This window comes from Zonotrichia leucophrys, chromosome 15, assembly GCF_028769735.1.
Source record: "Zonotrichia leucophrys gambelii isolate GWCS_2022_RI chromosome 15, RI_Zleu_2.0, whole genome shotgun sequence".
Taxonomy (NCBI): Eukaryota; Metazoa; Chordata; class Aves; order Passeriformes; family Passerellidae; genus Zonotrichia; species Zonotrichia leucophrys.
In genome coordinates, this window is record NC_088185.1 from 2,836,591 (window position 1) to 2,863,989 (window position 27,399).

A 27,399-nucleotide genomic window follows, 5' to 3' on the forward strand; every position below is an offset into this window, starting at 1 on the left:
TGCGTGGCGCCCCCTGGCGGCGGGTGGCGCACGGGGCACAGCGCCCGCCCGGGCTGAGGCTCGGGGCTGCCGGGAAGCGGCGGGGCGTGGCCGAGGGCGGGGCCTGGCGGCGAGGACCAATGGGAGGCGGCGGGGCGGGGCGCGCAGGCTCGCGGGGCGCGCGGCGGGCGCGGCCCCGGGGCGGCAGAGCCGCGCTGCCGCCATGGGGTGTTAGCGCGGCCGGGCCCGCTCCGCCGGAAAGCGCCGCCACCGCCCGCCGGCCCCGCTCCGCCTCGCCTCGCTCTGCTCCGCTCCTCCGCCCCGAGCCCATGAGCCTGAACGAGCACTCGATGCAGGCGCTGTCCTGGCGGAAGCTCTACCTGAGCCGAGCCAAGCTGAAAGCCTCCAGCCGCACCTCCGCGCTGCTCTCCGGCTTCGCCATGGTGAGCGCCCGGCCTGGCGCGGCGGGCGGGGGGTGGCACGGGCCGGGAGCGCTGCCGCCGCCTCTGCTTCTCCCGCCGGCGCGTGCTGCGGTGAGCACGGGGGGCCCGGGCCCGGCGGGGAGCGGGGCGGGCGCTGCTGCCGCCGCCGCCCCGGAGCGCCCGGCCCGCCCCGCGCAGCGCTCCCGGCAGCTCGGCGGCTTCGGTAGCGCGTTTGTTTTGGAGCGCGTCCTGGCACGGGCTCAGAGACGCCTCTTGGCTTTTATCTCCGCCAGATAATGCAAGATTTAGTTGATTGTTACGTGTTTTGCCCGCGGAGGATGCTCGGGACCGCAGAAGCCGCGTGTGCCGTGGGCAGCTCGCTGGGTGCGCGGTCACCGCGCCGTGTTCCGGTGCCGGGAGCCGAGCGCCGCGCACGGAGCCCCGCACGCTGCTCCGCTTGCGGCGTTTCCATCCCGCTCCTCTCCCAGCGAGGGCAGGGGCAGCTGTTGCGCTGCAGCTGCTTTTAAATAAACCAAGAAATAACAGCCGATTAAAGTTTGTGGTGCCGCTCAGGCTCATCCATCATCAGTCCTTTGCAGTTGCGAGGTTTCTAGTTTTTATTTAAGGAAAACTTGATTGTTACTTGGTTTGGAATTTTGTGCGTTGTTTAGAAACGCTTTTATTCGTATGTGTTTTCTTTCGAGTTTGATGTGAAGCGCAGTCTAGTTACCCGAATTATGTCACATGCGAAAGTTCCGAATAATTTGAAATACAGTAACTCACAGACTTCCTCATCTGCCCAGACATCTGACATGCAGAGCTGCAAACTGCCCTCAGCCCCTTTATGCAGCTGTTAAAAATGCTTCACGGCTTATAAATTCGCAATTCCACTCCTCTGTCTTACTTTATTTTGATTTTTTTTTGCCTCGCTTTTAACAAACCGAGTATTTTCAGCGGTTAAATCTGCTCCTTTCCAGTGCCATTGTTCCAATGATGCTGTTGGAAAACACAGCAGCCTGCTGACGGTCAAATAAATGTCAGTGTCCTCCTTCACTGGCTAAAAACAGCGCGCAGCCCTGGGCAGGCGGCGGAGCGCTGCCCGTGACTGACGGGCGGCTCTGGTCGCGCTTCTCCTTGGGGAGCGCACCCGGCTCAGCTCACACGCCGCTCTCATCGTGGCTTCTCCTTGCTGAGCTCCCCTTCTGCCTCTCGGAGCGGTTTGTGGCTGCTTGAGTCAGCTCTTCACATCGGGAGAGAACGTGGGGAAAAATCTGTTTGTTGGGGTTTATCAATTTTCCTCTAAGCGAGGTTGCATCACAATGTAAATGCTGTTGTTTTAAGGTCATACTTAACATCTTGATAACTATATGGTATGTGGGCTCAAAATCCGTGGATGTATGAGGTGAGGCTTCTACTTGTTCCTTAATTCAGTTCTCTAGAATTCTAGGGGTTCAGTCTCCTGCTGTTGAAAACTGCTGCTTTTGAATATGTTGCTTCTGGAAATTCGTTCCAAGTAAGAAAATCCCTAATTGCCAGGAATGTTACATGTAAACGTTCATATTTAGAGAGAAATCCACTTATTTTTCTTCCTTTAACAAGTTCAGCATGGAAATCCACCCGGAGTGTCTTTGTTTTGCACTGACAGACCTAGTCCCAGTCCTCTAGCTAAGACTTCCTAATCTTGGTTCAGAAGAGCTGAGTTAACTTTCGAGTATGTTTAGATGTCTTTTAAAAACTTTGCTGATCTTTTAGAGTTGTTCCTCTGCCTCGAAAAGCTGGGCTGTTCTGTCACCCTGTGCATTGTTTACTGACTGCAGTTCTTTGGCACCTGATATTCGAACTGCTGAAATACATTCTAGGCTTGGATTGGAGCTGGCAGCAGAAATGCAGGGTCATTGTTCCTCTCCTTTCCTTATCAGGCAAGGAAGAAAGAGCTGAAGTGACACATCCAGGACCACCCAGTGAATTGGGGAATTGTCAGAGGAGGAACGTGCTGGTTTCCATGCCAGCCCCATTGATCCTTGCTCTTTGATTAAAGAGTGCTTGCATCCTCGAGTAGAAGCTGAGTTTATCCCCGTTGAACTGCTCCCTTTCCATGGACTATTTTTATGTCTAGCTGCAGCCATTTTGCAAAGCTGATTCCCTCAGGATTGGTGATGTGCCCTGCTGGAATGGGGCATGCCAAAGGCATTGCTGGGGTCACTGAGGTGCGCTGTGAAACACTCAGCAGGTTTCAAACCCTGAAGTGTTATGTTTCCTGAGAGAAGATTAAAAACCTGTTTTACAATAAGTTTTGCTTCAGAGCTTCACATCAGGATTTGCTACCGTGTGTGAGCTTCAGAAACAGTTGCAGGGGCTGGTGATGGCAACTGATGTGAGAGCTGAGCTCCCCAGTGAACCTGAGCATTTCCTTCACTCAGGTTTCCATGGATGCTGTCATCCAGTGCCATATGTCTGAGGGAAAATCCATAAAGTTTATAACCTCATTTAGTACACTTTTCCAGTTTATGGAGCCAGCTAGTAGTATCAATCCCCCAAACTGTTAGAGGTAGAGAAAGAAATTGTAGATTGTAGGGGATGTGTAGTGCATTAAAGAATGGAGGATTCATTCCATACACTGGTGGGGGCATCAGATATTTCTCACTTCTGTATTATAACCCAGATATTGTTGCATGATCTTGCTTCTCATGCTTGGCCTTACCTGTTTTTATTTTTTACAGTGAAGAGCCTGCTGGCAGGTTATTTTTGTCTGAGCAGTTATTCTGACTCGTTGGCATCATTTTGTCACCAAGGATGCATAACACAGTAGCATGACAATTGTACAATATGGGAATCAGGAACCATAGGAAAGTTGTTAAATGCCACTAGTTATAAAACCAGAGAACTCCACATCTCCTCCTGCCACCAATTAACAGCTTTGTGGAAATAACTGTGTCAGAACTATGGGTCTGAATTATACACTGTGGTTGGTTTCCTTATATGTAGGATTCAGAGGTTGATATTTACCAGCAAGCTGCTTTCTTTTAAATACCTCTATGGTCCAAGCTGGCTGGGCTTTGTCTAGATGGGATATATATGCTTCAAATATTGAATGTCATCAAAGAACTGTCAACTCTTGCCTTTGAAATATGGCCAGTATGGTCTCCTGAAGACAGCTTCAGGCATGTTCTGCAGAAGACTGACTGCAGAGATAAATATTTATGAAATTGATTTCCATAAAAACAGTTGGTGCTGAGGGAAGGTTAGGTGTGACCTGGGGTTACTGGTGTCAGCTGTACAGGTGTCATTGTCTAGTAAAGGCCACGTGGCTGTTCTAAATTCTGAAACAGTCTCTGTAGAAGTTTTTAAGTGGTATTTAGCTGGGTTGTTGGTAGAATAGCAAGAAACAGTGGCATTTTGTAACCTGCAGGGAAGAGTTACAGGCCCAGTTTTGTGGCTTCTGCTTCCACTTAACCTTCTGTAACACTGCTGCACTTACAGGTTACAGCTGTGCTGGAGAATCTTCCCCATGCAAAAAGTTTCTTCTGTTCCAGTCACAAAAGGAAAGTTTTGTGCCTCCTTTACCATCCCTGTCTCGGTTATAGTTGAGCAGGGCAGGCAGTGTGGAGTGTTTGGGCTCCTGCTGTTCTGCCTTGGAGCAGCTGTGGGTGGCTGCTGGAGTTTGGAGGATGTAAAGAGGATACTGAGCCTCTGGATAATCTGGACTTGCATTTACTGAATGGATTTGCTGTAAGTTACACTGTGTAGAAGAATTACCTCCTCAAGATGCATTTGCTCCAATCACACGGGTATTGCCTTTTCATGTTTGCTAGCAAAATAAAGTGAGATCCTGTATTTGTATTCCAGTGTCAGCATCAGCAAATATTAATGTGTTTTGCCATTCTGCAGCAAACAATAATCTGCAGAGTTGAAATCCTGGACTAATGGATGAATGATGCTTAGTTTCCCTTCTGTATGAAACCAGTAAATAAGATCATTATTTTGACTTATCTGCTTTTAATTTCCGGTGAGTTCTTCTGGCTCATACAGAGCCTCTGTATGAGTTGTTTATAACTCTTTATGAATGGTGCAGACAGTCTGTGAGAGCCTGGCGCTGTGCCTCTGTCTCTGGAGTGAATTGTACTGTCAGGAGAGCAGGGAGCCAGCCAGAGGAGCTGATTCCCAGTGATGCTCTGACACTCAGCTCATTATTGAGTTTCCTCTGGGGTCCCACCCATAGACAGGCAATGATGGATGGGCCCCAAAAATGCAGTTGTGATGTTTGATCAGCACAGCTTTCTTTTTAGCCATTCCTGACGTGCTAGACTGTACACGAAGCAGTCCCAGTTCAGGGTTATATTCCCACCAGCCCAAGCTCAGAGGCATCTTTGTGGGGAAGGGAAGGAAGTAAATGATAAATAATAGCTCATAGATAATACAGATTTACATGAGATAAGGCATTTTGTTTCCTTTTCTCTACAGCACTGTCTACTGATCTGAAAAAGATGTAAGCCTGTGATTTTAATTTAAGAGCAGGAGCTTTATTTAAGCCCCTCTGGTCTAATAAGACATGGGAGCCTTATGAATAAGTAAGTGAAATGAACTTGGTCAGTATACTGAACTTAAAAAGAAGTTGAAATTCAGATTTTTCTAGAGGGCAAATTGTTAATTTTCCTGCAATATGGTTGTAATCAGGCTGCTGTGACTCTGAAATCCAGGACTGTTAAAGGCTTAACGGAGTTATGTGCCAAAATTCAGTTATCTTCTCAAAACATCTGAATGCCCACCATTTTTAGGCTTATGAGAGATTCACTCTTGTGTCCTGGTGTCATGACTCCTTTGGTTTTGTCAAGAAGCTGTACTTCAGATGTACAGCTTTGTCAAGAGCCGTAGTAAATCTGTCAGTCATATCTGCAGGATGATCTGAAGTTAAAGTTAGCTCCTCTTTGAAGCAGGGATTAGCCCAGATGACCTCCTGAGGTGTCTTCAGCCCACGTTACACTGGGATTACGCAGCAAGGCAGGGCACTGGCAGCTCAGCAGCTGCACGGTCAAATCTGCAGCAAGTGTCCAGAGAAGCTTTGAAAGCGGTGAAGGATAAAGTGCTGAAAGTGTTGTATTGGAAAGTGTGCAGCCACTGACGACAGTTCCTGGCCTGAGCAGCTCCTCTGAACAAGCAGAGCAGGAACATGTCCTGCCTGCAACGTTGGCGTGTACCTGTGAGTTCAGGCTTTGTGTGAATTTGGATCATATCAGGTGACCTCATCAGGGCCCTGTTCCTGCAGGTATTGCTTTACAAGAGCAGTTGTGATCTGTTTATTTTGAAATTGTAGCATGAGCAAAGGAGGGAAGAACTTCTGACACTTTGTGTCTCTGTTAGAAAACAGGCACAGGCCCTCTTGGTGAAAAATGAAACTTTTTGTTTTAGGTGCCTGGCTCAAGCTTGGCTCAGGAAGGAAACTCGGAGTTGAAGAGTTGGCAGTTTTTCTGCTAGTTTACATTGAAAGAGTTCCCAAGTTAGCTTTGCTGAGAGTTTGAGGAGACAGAAAACATGAACTGATTTTTTGCTTATGGGTCAGGCTGGGATTACTCTGCCAGACATGAACACAAGGAGCTCAAAATCAGATGCTTGATTTCATTAGTATGGAGGCGTTGATAAATGGAAATATCAAATGTCTTCAATGTTTGGCAAACTAAATACAATCAGTTCTTAAAATAAAATAAAGTTTTCATCTCATGAAGCTCTTTAGTGCCATGTTTATGTTATCATACTAAGAACTAGGATAAAGGATTAAAGTGTCTTGTCATGCTGGATGGCTTTGAGGCTAGGCACAGCAGAAGACTTACAAGAAAAATCTTTAAGTATGAAAATGAATCCTCAGTGGTGAAGGATTGCAATTGTTCTGTGAAAAACACAGGAAGCCCAACATCCCACGAGTACAGTGAGACTTAACAAGCAATCCTGCAGAACAGAGACCTGACAAGCAAATGTTTATCCTCTCAGTCATGAAGTTTCCCACAGCTGAAAAATGGTATTTTTAAATCCTCGAGCAAGGACTGTATATGCATTAATATAATTTCAGAACACTTGGAAACTGCTTGCTAGTTGGCTGGGTTGTTAGGCTTATGGCAATAAAAGCTTTCAATACAGGAATTAACAATTGGCAAATGGCCTCGAATGCCTGTTGGAACATGTCTGAGCAAAACCCTGGGTTGCCTTAATGTATTGGGAGCATTGGTGATTCAGAGTTCTGCTGTCCTGGAACACGGGTAAGGTGGGATCCAGGACTGGGTTAGCTTGGCTCAGCTCTTGCAAAATAGTGAGGGTTGAATGTTCCTGCTGCTTTTGCAGCTGTCTTTGAGCCCTGGTTTCCATGCCTCCCTGCACCTGGATTACCCATGGATCTTTCTGCCTATCAACTTGATGTGCTTATATTTCAGATTACTGTCAGGTTTTTTCCTCTGTATTTTACCTGTGTTTTGTCTGTTTAATGAGGTTTTTTGAGAAAGAGCACTGAACCTAGAGATCTTTGTGCATTATTCCCTCTTTGGAACCATCCTTTGTCTGAAAGGCAAATTTATCAGGAAAGATCATTTCAGGAGAGCTGTTGGGATTAATGTCACTCATCAATTGCACATATGCACAAAACCACCTGGCAGTTTTAAAACCAGCTAAAAGGCATTCTAATTAATTTTATTTGTCAGAATTATTCCAGCTGGTTTTATGAGCTTCCTAGGGCTGTTATTTAATCTGATTTTTGTACTCCTTAGGCACAGGCATGCATGAGATCTAAGGTTACAAGAAGGTCATGGCTGCATGTGGTAGTGGAGGGCTGGAACATCTTCATGAGTGGCCTCCTCTTTGGGGGAGCAGTGATGCCTGGGAGCATTGTGTTATCTTTTCTGGGGATGCCTTTCCTCCAGCCTCCAGCAGGCTTGCTTGGCTGCCATGGGCATTTGGAGACTCACATTTTGAATCTGTGTTCCAGAGTCCATTTAAATACTTGAGTGAAAGTATATAGCTGAGAGCCCCATGGAAAGGGGATCTTTCTCATGAAAGATTTCTGCACTTTAGAACTTAAACCCAAACATCCAAGGAGAAAGGACCACCGAGGTTGTTTCAGGCAGTCCCCTGCTTTCACAGACACTTCAAATACTTCATAAGTAAAGATCAAAAGCTGTGTCTCCGATATAACACAAAAGAAGAAATACTTCACTTAGGGAGTCCAAGGGTGCTTTGCTGGCATGAGCTGAAGGTGGCAAGGTGGTTGTGGGTTTGCTCTACAACTGAACAGTAAGTATGAAAACAGTGATAGCTCAGACCTAAATTTGGACCTAATGAAGAGGATGCAGATTGACATGAAGGAAATGTAAATACAGACTTACTTTGTTTTTATCAGATGATCTTCCAGAAACATGGTGCAAACCTTGAATAACCTATGGTCAAATCATATAAGCTGTAGGTAACTGCATCTCTCTCCCCCTTCCTTTTCAGGTGGCTATGGTGGAAGTTCAGCTTGACCCAGACCACGACTATCCTCAGGGGCTCCTGATAGCCTTCAGTGCCTGCACTACTGTGCTCGTTGCAGTTCACCTTTTTGCACTCATGATAAGTACCTGCATCCTTCCAAACATAGAGGCTGTTAGCAATGTGCATAACCTCAACTCTGTCAAGGAATCTCCTCACGAGCGCATGCACCGGCACATTGAGCTCGCCTGGGCCTTCTCCACTGTCATTGGGACTTTGCTCTTTCTTGCAGAAGTGGTGTTACTGTGCTGGGTCAAGTTCCTTCCTTTAAAGAAGAAAACTGACAACACCCCACAGAGCAACAGTTCTACCATCACATCAGGGCAGGCAGCAGCCATTGCATCCACGTCCATCATGGTGCCCTTTGGATTGATTTTCATTGTGTTTGCAGTCCACTTCTACCGGTCCCTGGTGAGCCACAAAACAGACAGGCAATTTCAGGAACTCAATGAACTTGCTGAATTTGCACGGCTCCAGGATCAACTGGATCACAGAGGTGATGCTGTCACCTCAGCTGTCACCAATTTTGTGTAAACCTGTGCTTAAGAAAATTAACCCACTCTTCTGCTTCTGCCTTATGGTGACTCCCTGTGGATGAACTGGTTGAACTGCTGATTACTGTTTAAAGAATAATTATAAATATTGTTCTAACCCTTTAGAGAGGGAAAAAATGTTCCTTTCATACAAGTTTTGCTATCTGAAGGAATGGATGGTGGGGTGTGATTGCACTGCATGTGCAGCCCTCCTCCTGTGAACACTGTCTCGCATCTTTCTCGTTAGTGCTGAATGGTGGCTGTATAAATACATGGAAAATAACATTGTACATTTGGGTATTTGTTAGGAATGGATAGAGAAGTTGTGGATTTTTTTTCTCTGTTTATCTGATGTTGGCATTTACTAGAAGATCCTGCTTGTCCTATCCATATTGCATGGCATGATACAAATTACTTGGGACATGCAGCAATTAGCGCTCGGTTTCAGCGCTAGCGCTGCTCTCCCTGGAAAGCCTGACAGATGGTAGGAGTGAAAGCTTTCCCAGCACTTTCCCCAGTATGTTTTGCTGCCAAGTAATTATTACTTTGCTGATTTCTCCAGTGCCTTTTTCCCGTGGCACTTACACGTTTTGTAACTTGCTAAACACCCAGGACTAGACTTACTGCGATGTGGTGTGGCCACATGAGTAGGAATGAGACTCGACTCTTCTCTTCCATGGAAGAAAATCAAAGCAATAACTGTTTTTTAAAGTTCTCATGAGCTGGCACATATTATCTGGAGAGATAGATTTGCCTGTTTCTCTTTGAAGAATCCTTTTTTAAAAAGAAGGAGCTAGATGGAAATTATCACTGGATAATTTTTTTGCTTGAAAATCAGAACCACTGCTGTTTCTTTTCCAAGCCAAAGTAGTAATTATTTTATACTTTTATACTGAAAAAATATTTTTAATAAATCCTCAGAAGCAAGCAGCAAAAGGTGCTTTCTCTGTGTTGGATTCCCAAGTAATTAGCTATGCCTTGGTCTTCCTTGTTTAGAAAAGTGTTCTCCTTGCTGAAGTGTTGTATTTAATAACTCATTATACATTTTTGCTTCCAAAGGATCTGGAAGACAACTTGATGTATATTTATTTATGAAAGTAGGTTATTTGTAATTAATACTGCTGCTTTCTTTCAGACACCTCTGTGACAGCAAGGCTACTGTGTTGTTCATTTCCTCTGAGCAAAAACCTCCATTTGATCAGAGGTTTGCCCAGGAAAGATTCCAGCAGTTGTCCTGGGCTGCTTCAGTCATTCTGGCTATGTCTAGGAGATGAATTTTTTTGGAGCACAGTTCTTCTGTAGAGTAGCTTTGGGCTTTCATGGGTAAAAGCTGTTTTTTGAACACAAATTGAGACAAGCCAAAGGGAAAAAAAAAAACAAACTTAGCTATCACTAGTCACAACTATCCCTGTGGAACAGAACCCTGGGATTTTGCCATGGGACAGGAGGGACTGTGACAGTCCAGGGAACTGTGCCTGACAGCCTGGGCTGAACCTGGTCTCTCACCCAAGCTCCAGCTCAGGTTATTCCCACATATTTGCAATCTGCACCAAGTGCCTGTGGAGTTCAGGTGCAGTGTGGTTGCTGCTGAAGCAGATGGGAGCTGATCTCTCCTGTCAGCAGCACTGCAGTGCAAAGTGTTGACAAGGTCACCTGTGGTGCCTTTGTATTCTAAAAACATAACTATAAAAAAAAAAAAGCAAAACAACCTGCTGGTCTCTTTGTTTTTTTCAGCAGCAGTTGTGGTTCACAAGCAGCAAACAGCTTTCCACGTGGTGTTCTCACCTGTGAAGTGAAAGTCCTGGCATACAGAGGCCAAACTGGATTTTCTCAGCTCTGCCATGACATGCTCCAAATATATTGTAATCCTGATGTAAATCTGATGGTGAGGATTGTAGCTACAGACTCACAGGTGTTTGTTCATGGAGCACTGGAAGCATTGCTTTAGTAAAGGCAATAAGGAAGCAGCATTTCAAATCACAAAATGTATTTTCCCATTCAAGACAGAACTTTATCAGTTCTGTCAGGGAAAACAGGTCCCTAAAATCCCCCACTAAATGAAGAAAACCTGACCTGGTATTCACACCAGAGCAACTGATTGGAAGGGTGTGGTCAGGTGTAAAAATTGTACTTCTTTCTGTAAATTTTGTATTTAGAAGTTATATGGTTCTAAATGGAAGTCCAGAAAATCAGTTTTCTGAATTTATTTTGTAAAATTCCTTGCTGTTCTGGATAAGTAGCTGAATTTTTCTTTGATTTGTGGATCTTTTACAAAGTGAATAAGAAATGTGGGATTTTCTTGTTGTTCAAGACACACAGAATTAGAAGCTAGTGGGACATGGTTATTTTTAGTTTTCTCAAGCTGGTAGGCTCTGAGCTAATGGCACTGTTATTACAGCTAATTTTCTGACTATTTTCTGCACTTTAAGCCATGATATCAAGTATGTTTTTGTCGTTTTCCACCTGTGGAAATGGTCATGAAAGTTACACCTTGGGTACCTTTGTCACTGTGTACCCAGGCAGTAACCAGACACAAACACATGGATCTAAACATTGAGTGCACTTAAAATTTTTTATCCCTTATTTATACTAACTATGGTGTTAGGCATTTACCTCAATAATTTTAAACATTGGTTATTGTATGTCACTTATTTGGGTATAAAATACTTTCATGAAATAAAATATACTCAATTGTTGTGGATTATTTTTTATCTAGAGGCCTGAAATATTAATTGAAACATGATCTGTTGTAACTTCAAAAGGCATTTGGGGTCACAGGTGTGTATTGGGCTATGTTTGGGGGGAGTGGAGAACACAATTACTTGATTGTACTTTTTTATATGCTTTTAAAACCCTCCTTCTCTAAAACAAAGGCCTTGAAATCACCAGCAGTGTGATTTCTTAGCAGGAGGAATAAGAGGAGCTGAGCAAAGAGTCACTCTGCCTCTCTTCCATCCTTTTGGTGTTTGTCTTTTGGGTTTTCTCCATTATTATTTTCCCTTTCTTTTCCAAACTAACGGGGATGGGAGGAGGCTACTGGGCAAAGGCACTGCAGAGGGAAGTGTACCTGAGCAGCCTTGAGGGAAGGGTGAGGCTGAGACTGCAACACCAAAACCACGGGGTGGGTTTGACACTCCAAGGAATAAATAACCCAGGATCGTGTTCTTGAATTTTTCTTTTTTTTTTTTTCTTCAGCATCTGGTTATTCATTATGGCTGTCATCAAACATTGCCTGGGCCTCTGCTAAAACACCAGCTGGATCTTGTAGTTTAATCTAAATGAAAAGAATACAAATCAGTTATGCAGTGTAATTGAAGAAGCTTAAGGTTTTATAGATCTTAATTTCTTGAGCATTATTGAGTCTCCCACGTATCAGGACTTCAGCTCATATTGCAGTCTTTCAATTATTTAGAAACAACTACACTCCCCTAATTTTATTAGTGTGCTGAACATCACTTGATCTCCTCGAAATAGGTCTGTGTGAGTGACTTTAACAAAACACACTCTTGGCAAAAGTGGCTTTGATTTGCAGCCTGTTAGGCCTCACCTATAATTATAATAAAGGGGGTGGTGGTGACAAAAGTTTATGAAAACCTGAATTCAGTTTTTCTCCTTTTATCAATTACTTCATTTTCTGAGATCAACAGATCTCTACCCATTGAAAGCACAATAACAGCAGTGAAAGTTGATGCTTTGTTTTTGCTTATAGAGCAGAAGAGATTTGGATCATCACTTGGTCTTCAGGGAGTTAAATAAACAGCCAGACTTGCACATCCTGCCTTAGTGTACCCATAGTTCATCCCAGGCTATTGGATTGTTGAGGCTCTTCTCAGTGACCTTTGACAAACCACATATAGTAAATATTTTTAGCCACAGAAGTGCTGCTCCTTTCACTCTTTTTGCAAAATAGAGATTGTTTTCCTCTGGTGGGTATTTGGGGTTTATTATTCTGCACTGCTCTGGGTGTGCCTGGTACTTACAGGATTAACTGGTTCATCAAAACTGTGCTCAAAGGGCCTTTGGCTATAGAAAGCAGATTTGACAAGATAGAGGCAATGAAGATGTAGCAGCTGTGAGCCTTGGAAGGCTGCATGTGCCTGGTGTCACTTTGAACACTGTCCCTGTTCCAGAGGAAGGTTGGTGGGTTCCTGTGTTACTGGGGCAGTGCTGAGCTGTGATTATCCAGGGTGGTCCTGCTTGCCTCCAACTCAGGGGGAGCTGCCCCAGCCCATCCTGCACTGGCCATTTGGTTTCACATCTGTGGTTTGCACACCATGAGGGTTCAAGCTGAGACTCTTAGGGCCAGCTCTCACTTGGACTCACATTTGTTCACTGCTGATTCCCATCTCCTCTTCTTCCAAGGACTCAGAGCTGGGGACAGGCTCTCCTGTCCACCAAAGTGTTGTGCAAGGACCCAGTGGCTGCCAGGCTGAAGGCTCAGTGTGTCTGTGTCCCACCAGTGTGTCTGTGTCCCACCAGTGTGTCTGTGTCTCACCAGTGTGTCTGTGTGTCCCACCAGTGTGTCTGTGTCCCACCAGTGTGTCTCTGTGTCCCACCAGTGTCTCTGTGTCTCACCAGTGTGTCTGTGTCCCACCAGTGTCTCTGTGTCTCACCAGTGTCTCTGTGTCCCACCAGTGTCTCTGTGTCCCACCAGTGTGTGTCTGTGTCCCACCAGTGTGTGTCTGTGTCTCACCAGTGTGTCTGTGTCCCACCAGTGTCTCTGTGTCCCACCAGTGTCTCTGTGTCTCACCAGTGTGTCTGTGTCCCACCAGTGTGTCTGTGTCCCACCAGTGTCTCTGTGTCTCACCAGTGTGTCTGTGTCCCACCAGTGTGTCTGTGTCTCACCAGTGTGTCTGTGTCTCACCAGTGTGTCTGTGTCCCACCAGTGTGTCTGTGTGTCCCACCAGTGTCTCTGTGTCCCACCAGTGTCTCTGTGTCTCACCAGTGTGTCTGTGTGTCCCACCAGTGTGTGTCTGTGTCCCACCAGTGTCTCTGTGTCCCACCAGTGTGTCTGTGTCTCACCAGTGTGTCTGTGTGTCCACCAGTGTGTGTCTGTGTCCCACCAGTGTCTCTGTGTCTCACCAGTGTGTCTGTGTCCCACCAGTGTGTCTGTGTCCCACCAGTGTCTGTGTCCCACAAGTGTGTCTGTGTCTCACCAGTGTGTCTGTGTGTCCCACCAGTGTCTCTGTGTCTCACCAGTGTGTCTGTGTCCCACCAGTGTCTCTGTGTCTCACCAGTGTCTCTGTGTCCCACCAGTGTCTCTGTGTCTCACCAGTGTCTGTGTGTCCCACCAGTGTGTCTCTGTGTCCCACCAGTGTCTGTGTGTCCCACCAGTGTCTCTGTGTCTCACCAAGTCCTTGGGGTGGGGATAGGGCCTGGCTCCCCCTCTGCAGTGTGTGTCAGTCGAGGGAAAAGAGGAGCAGAGGCTGAGGGCTCTAGGACACCATCTGCCCCCTTGGGCCCAGCTGGGAAGCTGCACACACCCCTGTGCCCTGGGGCTGCTGGGCACAGTGGTGAGCCCCTGACCTGGGGAAAGAGCTGCTGTTGGCCCTGCAGGGTCTGCTCAGCCTCAGCAGCTGGGCTTGGTGAAATCATCTGATCTTGACACAAATCCCACTATTGTCTGTGCCTCCATTGTCCCCATTTCCTTTGTGCTGCACCAGGTCTCTGAGCAGTTCTGGTGCATGGGAACTGTGTTTTTTCAGATGGAGGCAGGTGGGAGGCTCCAGCAGAGGCTGCATGAGCTGTTAGTCCCTATGGGGCCATTTAGGATGCTGCTGGCCAAAAGGCTCTGAGCACACACCCCATGGGGGAAATCTCTTGAGAAGTGAAATGCTACCTGGAGAGCTGACCCGAGCACTGATGAATACAAACACCAGCATTTCCAAGCAATTACCTCCGGGAGTGGAAGCTCAGGAGGGGCTGGAGCCTCTTCTCTGCCAAATTCAACCAGAACTCCACACTTTGGTATATCTGCTACCCAGATGCCTTCTAGCAGCTGTCCCTTATCTGGGTAGAAGAATTTCCCTGGGCCATGCTTCTTGCCATCTTTCCAACCTCCATCGTACCGATTTCCATTTGCTGCAATTAAATACATGGACAGACCTTGAAATTTGCACCATTGTGTTAAGAGGTTACAAATTAAATCATCAACAGAGCAAACCAGCAGAGGAGAAGATCACGTGTTTGGCTCCTCTTAGTAATTTCAAGGTGGCTGTGGTGCTGTGTGTCATTTTAATTTTGCAGTGCTCCATTTGCTGTGCCACAGAGGGAGAAAATGCTGCAGAAGGAGCCCACCCTTGCTCACTTGGAACCAGGACTCTGCTCAGCTGCTTTGTTTTCACAGTGATACTCATTTTTTGCTGACACAAGGAGCCAGTGTGCTCAAGGTAAGGGACTGGTCCCTGAGTCACCCTTCACAACATGAAAAATTACAGGACACAAGTTTCAGATTTGTCACTGCAACACAGGATCTCTGGCTTGAAGAGGTTTGCTTGTCTGGGCAAGGAACAGAGCACTGATTGCTGTCCAGTCAAAATAATCTTGATTTCAAAGAATACTTTTAGTTAAGTTTTTCCTCAATGAATTACGGGGTGAGAATTGCTGCAAGAGTCTGAACGGTTCTGGCAGTCAGTTACAGGCTGTTTTTCCAGCTGTACTGCTTCTCTTGGCATTTTTCTGCAAGTTGAGAGAGGCTTTTTTTGGGCTCTCTGCTGCTCTCCAGGAATCCACCCATCCATCACTAACAGGGAAAGCAGAGCTGCAAGGGGAAGAGAGCAGCCTCATCTATGGATGCTGGTTGAGAAAGGGCATCATACCCATGGTGGTGCTGGGGGTTGGGACAGGTCCAGACCACCCTGCTGTCATCAGGAGTCCTCTGCTCACCCCTTTTCCTACATACAGTGTTTCTAAGCCCAAACCCATGGGGTTTTCTAACCATATTAGTGGAAATACCTTTGAGTCTCAGCTGAACTCTGCCATTCTTCATCACAAGAAGTGGCTGAAACACCACACACAGTGCTGCAGAGATAACTGGGGCCTGCCAGGATGCTGTAAGGGAAGAGGGGAAGCCCCAAAAGGCTTCTGGAGAATTTGGCTGCTGGGCTGCTCAGGCAGGGTCTGGTTTACAGGCTGGAGCCGTGGTGATGGTTATCTGCAACTCTGATCTGATTTTGTGCTTATCTGCTACACCAAGCTGCCTTGTCCAGGCTGGCAGCAGCTCAGCTTCTGCACTCCAGCCACCAAGTGAGAAACCACCAAAACCACAATCCTGGCTGCAAGGAGGGGGCAATGAACACCCTGAGTGCACTGTGGTGCCTGGCTGCTCCCATCTGCTCTGCTCCCAGAGCACCCGAGGCTGTGCTGCTCAGAACCACCATCCCTGTGCATGTGAAGTGCTCTGGTACAAAGCTGTTGGGGAATGGATGTGGCAGAGGCAGCAGATCAGTGCAGTGCTCCCAGCCAAGCTCACCCTCACTGGGCATGCTGCCACTACAAGCAATTTAATCTTGAGCTGCAGCTCATCGTGACCTCCACTGAAGAACTCCTTTTCTTTCACATGGCAAAGCTGCCGGCACGTGGGCGCACTTCCAGCAGCTGAGCTGAATGCATTAAGCTTGTGGGTATGAAATAATTGCTCTGGCTAATTTTAACCAAAAGGAATCCAGCTAACAATCAGTTGCAGGCTAGGCTGGAGGCGAGTGAGCTCTGAAATGGTGTATCAGCCACAGCTCAGCCTGCAGGGGCTGTTAGTTTAGAACTAACAGGGCCTTTGACAGGAACACAGCAGATCAGTGCAAGATTCCCCCTGGAAGCAGGTGCTGATTTCATCCAGATGAGCCATCGGTCCAAAGTGACTTTCCAGGCAGTGCAGGGAGCACAGTCATGCATGTGGTGTGCAGAGAAGGTCAGGCTCATTCCTCCCAGCTGCTTTGCTTAGCTAATTACTAGCCTTGAGATCACTTTCAAGCAAAAAAAAAGATAGAATAGATGAATAATAATATGGAGATAATGTTTATGCAGATGTTCTTGGAATGCCATGCCTGGTATTGCAGAGATTGTTGGGATTGTTTGCTTTGGGGGAAAATGTGTTAGACTCCCAGGAAAATAAGAAAAAAAAAATTAAATTTCTGTATTTACATTGAGATTGGCCCTAACATTCCCAATCCATGATGTACTTGGGGTTATTTATGGAAAAGGGTTGTGTACTAATGAAACCCCTGTGTTCACTCAACACAAGCCACTGTCGGAAGTAGACAGAGGGGATGGAGTGAGCTCAAAAGGAAAACTATGTTGTTGTGGTTTTTTTCCTCTGCTGGAAACTGAACTCTTCTTTGGTATTCAGAGCTAGAAAGCCTGTCTGGCAAAGTGCCTGCCTTGAAAAGAGAGATTTGCTCTTCTCTGACCCAACAGTATATTATCTCTAACCCGAACCATCCCAGTCATTTAAATGTAAATCACAGTAAAAGTAAGCTTTCATGCGTGTGGGCTTATGGGCTTGAGCAGTGGCGGCCCTTGCTCAGCCCGTGCTGCCTCCCGCTGCAGCCCAGGAGGGGAGGGATGGCACGGGGCAGTGTCAGTGCTGCCCAAGGCCGCAGCGCAGCACAGAACCCTGGCTGGCAGAGACACCCGGAGAGCAGCACGACCCCGAACAGCTCGGAGGGGGCAGGGTGAGTGAGGGTGGTCGGTACTCACGGAGCTGCAGCAGGCCCAGCCCGTTGGGCTGATCCATCAGCCAGTGCCCCTCGTAGGTGGAGCCGTCCTTGTAGTGCATCTTTCCCCAGCCGCTCCGCACGCCGTTGCTCCACTCGCCCTCGTAGAGCTCCCCGTTGGGGTAAAAGAACGTCCCCCGGCCCTGGACAGCAGCACAGACATGGCTGGTTAGGAGCTGCTCCATTGAAAGGGCTCAGTGTTCAATTTTGGGACATCACTTTGATAGAATATTCCTTTATTTATTATTCTGACACATGGCTGCTGGCAGCCCAGCTCCAGGGCTGTTCTTGTGTTGAAGGAAATGAGATGTGGTAGTACGGGATTTTTTTTTTTTGGCAAACAGTTTTATTCCCTTGACAAAACCTTGGGTTTATATCTCAGTGTGTTATTATTGGCATGATTGCTGCTAATATTTAGCTAAAAGTGGATTTTACAAGTATATAAACCTGCCTGGGGAAAGGCAGAATTAAAGGATGTGTCTTTCAACAGGGGATTTCATTTCTTTCAACCCTGATGATGTTTCCAGCTCAGTGTGTCCCAGGCTGGGCAGCTCCTCCCCTTGTTGGTTTTTCATGTATGTTTGCCATTAGGAGAAGTCCTGAATTACCCCCTATGCCAGGGAGTGATACCAATAAGAAATATTTCCATATCACTAACACATTTTCCCATAGGAATAAAGTGTTCTTTTTTCTCTGAACAAATAATAAAACCAGTTCTGGAAACAACTGATTTTTCTGAGTATTAATTTTATTAAATTGCATGGATGTAAGGGGGAAACTTCTAAGAAGAAAACCCAACCCTAGTGATATTTGGATGTCATTATAAATCTTTCACCAAAGCTCAACTATGGAAAATCTAACCTTAAAGAACAGGAAGGGAAGCTCAGCTCCCTCCAAGAGACAGGAGCCATGGAGCCACACGCCCATTAAAAGCGTTGGTGGAGATGAGTTTAATTTGAGAGCAGACACAAAGACAAACACAAGGTTTCCATTGGCAGATCCAAAAACGTTCCTACAAGGATTTTGCACGTTACATTGCAGCCACTTCTACCAGATGACTTTCTCATTATGTTCCTTTTAGGAAAAACTGATTAATATGACAGGCTGATTTCCAAAAGAACTCAAGTTATTTGCCTATTATTTGTAAAACTCCCAGAAGAAGCTGCATTTTCTGGCAGTGCTTATGATACAGGTTCCTCTGACTTGTTCAAGGACAAGAGTAGTGAAAGGGATGGGTGGGGAGGATTAAGAGACAGGATGTCAAACTTCCCATCGTGTTTGGCCAAGCTGCAGGTGGGTCTGAGCAGTAACCAATGCTCTGTGGCAGCTGGTGGCAGCTCAGGGCTGAGCCTGGTAACCAGCAGATGGCTGGGGATGAATCCCTCTCCAGGAAGGAGATGGCACTCCCATACAAATCTTGGATTTTTAGTCTTGACCATTCAATTCAGCCTCAGTATTGTGAAAATTAGTATTTTAAGTAATCTTCTTGCACACGTGCACCCAACTCTTCCCCATGTTTTGGTCCCACTGCCTCAGTGCTGGCAGAAAATCTCACTTACACATCTTCTGTCATTTTCCCACCAGCCTGTGTACACCCTCTTGTATTCCTTGGTCTCTGGGTCAAGAATGCTGTATGCGCCATAACCGTCCCTCTTCCCAAACTTCCAGTCACCGCTGTAAATTGCTCCTGTGCTCTTCCAAATCTGGGTGCCTTTGCCTGTTCAACAAACAACAGGAGTGACAGGGACACCATCATGGTTAGGAGGAGGGTGCTCAGGGCTGCCCTTGTGCTCCATCCCAGGCACAGAGTCAGGCCTATGTCTGGGATTCAGTTTAGCTTCCCAAGTTGGAACCATCGTTAATCTTGATCAGGGGCTTCCTGTGTGGCCTCTGCTGAATGCAGAAATCTTTCCAAACCTCAGTTTACTGCTTGTAAACAAGTCTGTCCTGCTCTGGCTGCTCCTGCCTTGGACAGGGTCTCCTCCTGCTCTGTCCCCTGCAGCCCCTGCCACATCTTGGGAATAAATTAAGATTCCTGGAACCAAGTCAGGAGCTAAGAGAGCTCCAGGGACTGTGCAGCCAGGGCACATCCCAGTGCATGGAGCTGACTTCAGTTTGCTGTTATTTGGAAAGGATTTTTAAACATCTGTAATAGAGATATTTTGGGTGGTTGCCCCTGAGTGCATGCAAAAGCTCTTCAAGTTACCTACTAGAAAGGTTTCTGCATTTTTGCATTACATATATCAAATATATGTGTGTGTGTGTGTGTGTGTGTGTACATACAGTCCTACATGAATGCTCTTCCAGGAGCATACAGAGCCCACAGAACCACTGACCACTTCCTATCCCTAGGAACCTTTGTAAACACATCTAAGCTGCTATTTTTTCTCAAAATTATCTATCTTACCATGTCTCAAGTTGTCCAGCCATTCTCCAGTATACTGATCCCCATTTACAGCATAAATTGTGTGTCTTAATCCACATTTCTGGGCTTTCCTGTCCCATTCATAAAAGAGAGGGTCTCTAAGCCTCGGGTACTTTATGACGGGCATATTGCTGGTATCTGGAGAAGAAAACAAATTATTAGCAGCAATAAATTAGAAAGTACTAAGGCAGGTACAGGCAGAACAGTATTTGTGAGCCATGCACAGATATACAACAAACAGGAGGCAACTAAAGATACTGAAGTTAACATCCAGAGCTGGGCTGGAGCCCGGCGGGGGGGGATGCTCTCCGATTTTGTCTCCTGGGCTCCCCCTTCTGTCCTGATCCGCTGGACTGAGCCATTTCCAGTGATTTTGCTACGCCTGTGCTGCGGGTACCAGGGAGCCCGGCAGGGGGAAAAACCTGGGCCTTGGGAGGAGAGGGAGAAAGAAAGGTGCTTTAGGTCCTTGCTAGGAAATAAAAGCTAGAAATTCTAACTAAGAAAATACTGTTAGAGTTCAACCTCAGTTCTGCATTTTCCAGCTGTGGGAAATGGTAAACTACTATTTGGAAGGATAGCACTGCTGAATGCAAGTACTTATGTGCTCAGAATGAGTCTTGGTTAGAGGACACCGAGGACAGGATCTGTCCCTCGGTATGGAGGAGTCACAGCCCACCACAGAAGATGTTTTTCCAGCACTGCAAACGCAGGATACACTGTGAGAGAACTGCTGAGTTCCTCCCTCACTTTTGAGTCCTGCAGCTCCTGGAGAAGGGGGTCTTGCCAATATTTGCCAATGGCTGGCAACACTGTGCCACTCTTTGCTGGCTTGAGCCTGTCCTGCCCTCGCTGGAGAAGCAGAAGAGCCGAGCTACAGCAACCTGTACCCACCCTGACACCGGCCATGACCTCTGAGCAGCCCATGCCTGAGACAAGCAGCCTCTTCTCTACCCCTGCCAGATGGGAGCATTGCTTTCCCACCAACACTTCCCACCACTTCTTTAACTCAAAGCTCAGGATTTACAAACCGCAGGGAGGATTCCCAGCTGCGGGGGCAGCCCCATCTGCTCGCCATGTCCTGCGAGGCACAGCCCGCGCAGAGCACCCGAGGTAATGCGGGCTGCCGGCAGCCGCCTTTATTTGCCGAATCCCCTTCTAAATGTACGTCAGCGATGCCAGGTTTGCGTAAGTGATAACGCAGTCGGTGTTCGCCTCCCTGGATGTTTTCAGCCGCCCACTCCAGGGCGCGGGGAGCTGGCAGCGAGAGGCGGGCGGTGCAGCCGCTCCGGTCGCAGCTCTCGGTGCGGAGGGCGAGGCGCGGCCGCTCCCGTGCGCCTCTGCCCAGCGCTTGGGGATGGGGCTCGCACAGACCCCGCGCCCCCCTCCAGACGCTGCTCTGCGGCTTCTGTCGGGTCTCTGGTAAAAGGCAGCTTTGGTCTGCACGGCCCTGCTGGAAGCCCATTTTTTTTCCATGGCTCTTTTAGGAACTTCAGAGCAATGAGGTGTAGCCACTTTTCTCCACCTTACATCTGAACTTGATGAAGAGCAAGGAGGGGAACACACGGGCTGCTGCCTGTCCCTGGCAGAACCCCGCCTGGCACCGCACCCCCGCGCACCCAGCCTGACTGCCCCGGCCCCGAGGGTGCCCCGGCCGAGCTCCGCCCTTGCCGTGACCCAGCACACGGCACTGCCCTGCAGCGGGGTCCCTCTGCCAGCACCCACCGGCCGAGCGGAGTCACCCTCCCCTCCCAGGGCGCTGTCAGCCAGCGGAATGCTCAGGGCGGCTGCTGCTGCTGCTCCCCAGCGGGAGCCGGGCAGGAGGGCAGCGGGGCGAGCGAAAGCCCCCAGCGCCCCAGCCCGGTTTGCAGAGCGGCCGCCGCTCTCCCGCCGCTCTCCCGCCGCTCTCCCGCCGCCCCCGGTGCCGAGGGCCGGACCGGACACCGACCTGTGCTGGCGGCGGCGGCGGGGTCGCCATAGCAACTCAGAGCCAAACTGCAGCGCCGAGGGCCCCGGGCGGACAGCGGCGGGCTGGGACACGGCACCGCACGCTGCTACGCTGCTCCCCTCCCGGAGCACCGGAGCCACACACAGCGCTGTGCGGATACGTGCCCTGAGCCCGGGATGCTCCAGCAGAATATAAAGTGCTGATAAACAACGAGGGCTTCACCTCTGGTTGGTTTTTCACACGCCCAGCAGCAGAAGGCTGGAAATGAAAGCACTGATTACAGCACCGATGAGTAACAAATAAATCAGCCTTGCAAATGTCAGGAGAAATAGGAGAGAGCCCCTGAAAATGCACATCAGCGGTCTTAAAGGAGAAATCTGAATAAACCTGACACTAATTCCCTCATCCATTACACTTCTTCCACAGCCGTGGTGAGCAGGGATTGCCACTCTGGCCTTATGGGTGTCTGTAATCATCTTCCCTAATGGGTAATTGCCTGTGCACATTTCTGGTATCACACCACAGCTCTCGTACGACTCCCATGAGCCGAATGCATTTGATTCTCATCCTTTCACCACATTTTTTGTGCACAACTCTGCAGGCTGTGAGGTAAAAATGTTGAGGCAGGTGGGAAATCTTGTGATGAAACAAAGCAGCTGCCTCTGTAAAGACGAGATACAGCTCAGCCTTCCCTGAAGGGTGTTCCTTTGTAATCTGCAATATCTGAGGCATTCAATGGGGCTAAACGTTGTGTCCATGCTCAGGTAGGACAGAGAATGGATTTATTCCAAGTGTGAGTGTGACTAAAGGCAAATATTCCATTTCCCATGGCACATGTAAGGGCCATGGAGCCAAAGGAGACAGAGGCACTGCCTGGGAAATCAGGTGGAGGAAAATGAAGAGGAAGGAAGTGGGAAGGAAGTGGCGGAAGGAAGTGGCGGAAGGAAGTGGCGGAAGGAAGTGGCGGAAGGAAGTGGGAAGGAAGGGGGAAGGAAGTGCGGGAAGAAGTGCGGAAGGAAGGAAGGAAGGAAGGAAGGAAGGAGGAAGGAAGGAAGGAAGGAAGGAAGGAAGGAAGGAAGGAAGAGAAGGAGGAAGGAAGGAAGGAAGGAAGGAAGGAAGGAAGGAAGGAAGGAAGGAAGGAAGGAAGGAAGGAAGGAAGGAAGGAAGGAAGGAAGAAGAAGGAAGGAAGGAAAGGAGGGAAAGGGAAGGAAGGAAGGAAGGAAGGAAGGAAGGAAGGAAGGAGGAAGGAAGGAAGGAGGAAGGAAGGAAGGAAGGGAAGGAAGGAAGGGAAGGAAGGAAGGAAGTGCGGAAGGAAGGAAGGAAGGAAGGAAGGAACGAAGGAAGGAAGGAAGGAAGGAAGGAAGGAGCGGAAGGAAGGAAGGGAAGGAAGGAAGGAAGGGGAAGGAAGGAAGGAAGGAAGAAGAAGGAAGGAAGGAAGGAAGGAAGGAAGGAAGGAAGGAAGAAGAAGGAAGGAAGGAAGGAAGGAAGGAGAGGAAGGAAGGAAGGAAGGAAGGAAGGAAGGAAGGAAGGAAGGAAGGAAGGAAGGAAGGAAGGAAGGAAGGAAGGAAGGAAGGAAGGAAGGAAGGAAGGAAGGAAGAAGGGCTGCTCCACAGACAACATGAGCTGGTGTGGAAATGATGGAGGGAGATCTGTACCAAGGGAAAATACACACAGGGAATTTCTTGTGTTAGATTAGATGAACTGGAAGATGGCAGCTGCTAGCAGGCATTTCCAGGGATGTAGGAGAGGCAGAACTTAAAGACTTCTTTAAGCAGGAAAAAAAAAAAAAAAGACTGAAAGGAAGCTTTTCAATCTGTCCATGTAAATTATGCTGTAATTCAGCCCAAAGTTCATTGCAGTGAACTCCACTTCCAGGCTGGACACACTGAGGAGCAAACCAAGCATTGGGAGTTTGTGCATGGAAACGTGCCCAGAACACCTTTTTGCAGCAAGGTCCTGTGACAGATTATGCACTTTCTTTTTTTTTTTTTTTTTTTCCACTTTTAAGGGCAGGATTTAAAAAACCATTAATTAAAAAATATATATATGTATATATAGCCCAAGGCCCACAGTATCTACATCAGAAACCAATCATTTTTGCACTGAAAGGAGACAGCTGCTCCAAGCTGAGTTTGCTCGCACTAAGCTTGGGGAATCACCCAAGTGAAATGTCCAAACCAACTGAAAACTGTCAGAATCAATAAATTAAATTTATTCTGGGAACTTCGTAGAATAAATAGAGAAAAAGCATTTAGGGAAACATATGTTGGAATTCTTTAAAGGTGAAGAGTGTGACAACAACATACTGTGGAAGTGGGATGCTCAGATGTGTGTTTTATTGCTGCTATACTCAAAAGAAAAGCCAGGGAAGAGGTGGGAGGGTCTTGGACTCCAACCAAGCCCGTTTTGGTGAGCTGAAGGAGCATCCCCAGCACTCTGCTCTAAAGAATTGTCATTAGCAGGATTTAGGAGGGATTGAAGTGAAAGGTTTGAAGTGTAAACTTCACCTGGTGCCTCTGGCTTAAGAGGCAGCCTTGTGGGAAAGCATTTAAAATTCTTCTCTCCTTTTGGCTGGGAGCAGTTATCTCAAGATAAAAACCATGTTGGTTTTACATCAAAACAACCTAAAGTTAAAGCCCTGGGTTATCTGGGATGTTCAGGCACTTAGACAGTCATGCAGGCTGCAAGGCTGGGGTCCTGGGAGCTGACACAGATACCCTCTCCCCACGAGCTCCTGTTGCTGTGATTTACAGCTCTTGGTCTCTGCTGAGCTACCTGCAACAAGGCAGAGGTTTAAAGGTAAAGTCATGGTGTTAATTCCTGAAGTCACCCAAAGCTGACAATTCCTGACCATGGAGTGCTTTGCAAGACTCTTGATATCATTGGAGGCAGATAAATTTGGCCATACTTGAGCTAATGCCTCACTTCAAATCCTTAATTTATTCCTTAATTGAGGGATAAATCCAGATGAATACAAGATGAATCAGCAGTACGAATCTCCAGCTGAAACATGTGCCAAGTATTTTATTTATCACGGCTTATTGTAACCTGGTGTCACAATAGGGACTCATCTGCATTTAGATTTTGTCCTTTCTCCTTTGCTGTGCTGGAAAGAATCTGCATTTCTAAGACAGGGGAAAAGCATCAAAGGAAACAGCTCAATTATCTTAAGAGGAAAGAATGAATGGAATTTGCATTCAGGAATAGACTGGAGGGTGAAGGAAAGGAGCTCACGTGTGATTGTACAGATATATAACCATGTGTACTCAAACAAAATGCAACACCCAGAGAACAAACAGCCACAATTTCTCTGTGATCCTTAACTTGATTTATGAACTCCATTTCTTAGACACGTTTTCTGGCAGTGAAAGGTTGGTGAGCTGGGGATTAATTAAAGTAAAGGCAAACCAGAGATTCCATGTTTGCAAATTTGTGGTGCAATGGCCTTAGGTGATCTCTGGCAGCAGAAGACAGCCATTAAAACTTGCAAGATACCGTGAAAAATGATCATAAAATATTGAAATTCAGAGGAAAAGCAGCAATCCTCATGTGTTGCCACAAGTGAAGACAGGAGAGGTGTGGGAGCATCAGCTGCACAGAGCCCTGCTCCCCACCCAGGGCTGAGGGGATCCCTGCTATCTCAGCTTGCTTTGGTTCCATTCACAAAGATGAGATTGAAATAATGAGATTATACAAACAGCTACAGCCTCCCAGGGTGGGGAGAGCTTACAGGTAATTCTGAACTATTTTATAATAGTGCAAAGTTAAATAATGCAGAGCCAGCTGTAAGGCCAGCGCTGCTACCCTCACAATGTTCGTGCTTAACTAAATGTTTTTGGGGTTTCTGTTTGAAAGAAAATGCAGATCTCTTGAATGAATATTAATTAGCATGGTGTAGTTAAAAAGTTGAAAGAAATCTTTTGGGGTAATCATTATGCACAGCCACAACATGTGTGAGAATTGTTCCTTGTCCAGAGGTGTAGGGGAGAGGTGGGAAAGTTTGGGATAAATCCCTTGTGTTCTGGGAGAGCTCTGTGGCCGGCCCAGCAGGGCTCTGAGTGGGAAATGCACAACATTTCCTGCCTTTGTATGTGAAACTCACACCACAGCCCTGACTAAATGTCATCAGCCTGCAGAATTCCAGCCCAGGACAAATATTCATATCTGATAAGAGTTTCCTTTTGCTCTTTGAGGCTTACAGACCAGCAGTGAAAGGAATACTTATAAGGGCTATTGACAATTTATGATGTCTTCTAAAAACACCTTTTCCTGAACAGACACAAGCAATCCTACAAATGTTGAAGTGTTTTTACTTTCTGGATTCCAGATCTGCAGGAGGGTGTCAGCACCGCAGCCTCAGCAGCAAGGGGTAAGATGGAGCTACATCTCAGGGGTGCTGATAAACTGAGCTGACAGAGAACTGCAAAGGTGGAGGGAATGTTTTCATGTGGGAAGGAAAAATAACTTTGCTGGCAGGGAATATTCCAACCTTGTGGTGAACTGGAAAGTTCTGGCACGGGTCCAGCACAGAGTTAACGCTCCGGTCTGAGATGTGATCCTCCTTCCTCCAAAGTAATCCAAAATCCAGGCCTCCTGCAACACACAGTCCTGTCACATAGGATTGTGGACAAATGCTAGAACCCAGGCAAATTTAATACAGACATAACAAATTGCTGTGACATTTCTATTATGTTGGTTAGTTTATTTTTCTACTTCAAGATTACCAAGACCTGCCACAACACGTGCTTGATCTCTGCACAATCACAGCCTCGCTGGAGAAGCAGCAGGGACAATGCAACATCCCTGGGGTTGGTGGTTCTTAAACCAGCAGAAATCCCAAACCACTGCAAGTTCTGAGAGGGTTTCTCTGGAAACTGAATGCAGCTCATCAACGGCATTTCAGGTGTCCACCCACAAATGTATGAAAAAAATATACAAAATCAAACAGTGGACCTAGAAAAGGACCAGGGACAGCGAGAACACTGAGGAGTGTCTCTACACCCAAGGTTTTTGGTTGTTTACATGAAATTCAAGGGAACGGGATCCTATATACACTCCTCATGAAAAGACAGCATTGCAATTGTGTTTTTACTTCACTCCTCCCCTCCCCTCTCCTCTCTCTTGTATCTTTTTTTTATTGCTTCCTTCCCCTTCCCTTTTCTTCCTCTTTGCCAATTTCTACCCTTGCATCATAAGAAACTGGCAACTCACGGGATGTGGTGTCAACATTTACAACTCTTCCCACCCTGCCCCAGAACATCAGGCCCAGCTCACAACTGGCCAGTCCAGCTGCTGAATGGGTAATTATTGTAAAAATAAAGACATCAGGAATCCCCTTGTCATCTTCTGTGACACCAAGGACCTGTGACCAAGGTCCGGGAGCTGCAGGGCTGAGCTGCCTCAGATTCAGCCCCCAGGTCTCTCTGAGGGAGCTGGCCCTGTACAACGGAGGGTTTTATCTCCACTCTCAGCTCCGTGTGTGATGAACCATCCTGAAAGGGCAGGAAGATGCTTCCATGTCACACCACGGAGCACTTCAGGTGCTGCCACAACACAAGGGGGCTCAGGAGAGGTGCAGGGCCTCCAGGAGGTGACCGGGGCAGGGCGGGTGGCAGCAGCCGAGGGGACCCCGCCATCTGAGGGGAACACAGGCCTGACGGGGGCCGCGCCTGAGGGGACCATCACGGGAGGGGATCGCGGGCCTGAGCAGGGCCGTCACAGGAGGGGAGCCCGCACCTGAGGGGAGCCTTGATCTGAGGGGAATCTCCGGCCTCGGGGGCTCCGTGGCCCGAGGCGAGCCCAGCCCGGAGCGCTCCCTCACCTGACGGGTCCCTCCCCTGAGGCGGGCGAGGGGGGGCGGGGGCGGGGCCGCGCCCAT

At 47.6% G+C, this 27,399-nt stretch overlaps 2 protein-coding genes across 5 annotated transcripts; one reads left to right on the forward strand and one right to left on the reverse strand.

Moving 5' to 3' along the window:
- Positions 1–180: 180 nt before the first annotated feature.
- LOC135454622 (calcium release-activated calcium channel protein 1) lies at positions 181–11,141 on the forward strand. Its single transcript, XM_064726920.1, has 2 exons — positions 181–422; positions 7,875–11,141. Exons 1-2 carry the CDS (start codon positions 309–311, stop codon positions 8,439–8,441), a joined length of 681 nt encoding a protein of 226 aa, XP_064582990.1. The 5' UTR covers positions 181–308; the 3' UTR covers positions 8,442–11,141.
- Positions 10,630–27,372, reverse strand: MORN3 (MORN repeat containing 3). 4 transcript variants are annotated; one of them, XM_064726917.1, is made up of 7 exons: positions 27,343–27,372; positions 26,011–26,114; positions 19,559–19,714; positions 18,711–18,868; positions 17,135–17,294; positions 14,337–14,521; positions 10,630–11,714 (listed from the first exon to the last, which is right to left on the reverse strand). In XM_064726917.1, exons 3-7 carry the CDS (start codon positions 19,701–19,703, stop codon positions 11,643–11,645), a joined length of 720 nt encoding a protein of 239 aa, XP_064582987.1. In that variant the 5' UTR covers positions 19,704–19,714; positions 26,011–26,114; positions 27,343–27,372; the 3' UTR covers positions 10,630–11,642. The 4 variants fall into 4 exon arrangements, with proteins under 4 accessions (XP_064582987.1, XP_064582986.1, XP_064582988.1 ...); XM_064726916.1 differs by having other exon boundaries at positions 27,258–27,372; XM_064726918.1 differs by lacking the exons at positions 26,011–26,114; positions 27,343–27,372 and adding an exon at positions 21,522–21,796.
- Positions 27,373–27,399: the final 27 nt, after the last annotated feature.

Coding starts and splice junctions, on each gene's coding strand:
- MORN3 (XM_064726917.1), bottom strand. CDS start 19,703: ATGCCCGTCATAAAGTACCCGAGGCTTAGAGACCCTCTCTTTTATGAA. Junction 17,295..18,710: donor GGGAAAATGACAGAAGATGT/GTAAGTGAGATT, acceptor GCTGCTGTCCAG/GGCCGGGGGACGTTCTTTTA. Junction 14,522..17,134: donor GCTGGGCCTGCTGCAGCTCC/GTGAGTACCGAC, acceptor ATTTAATTGCAG/CAAATGGAAATCGGTACGAT.
- LOC135454622 (XM_064726920.1), top strand. CDS start 309: ATGAGCCTGAACGAGCACTCGATGCAGGCGCTGTCCTGGCGGAAGCTC. Junction 423..7,874: donor TGCTCTCCGGCTTCGCCATG/GTGAGCGCCCGG, acceptor CTTCCTTTTCAG/GTGGCTATGGTGGAAGTTCA.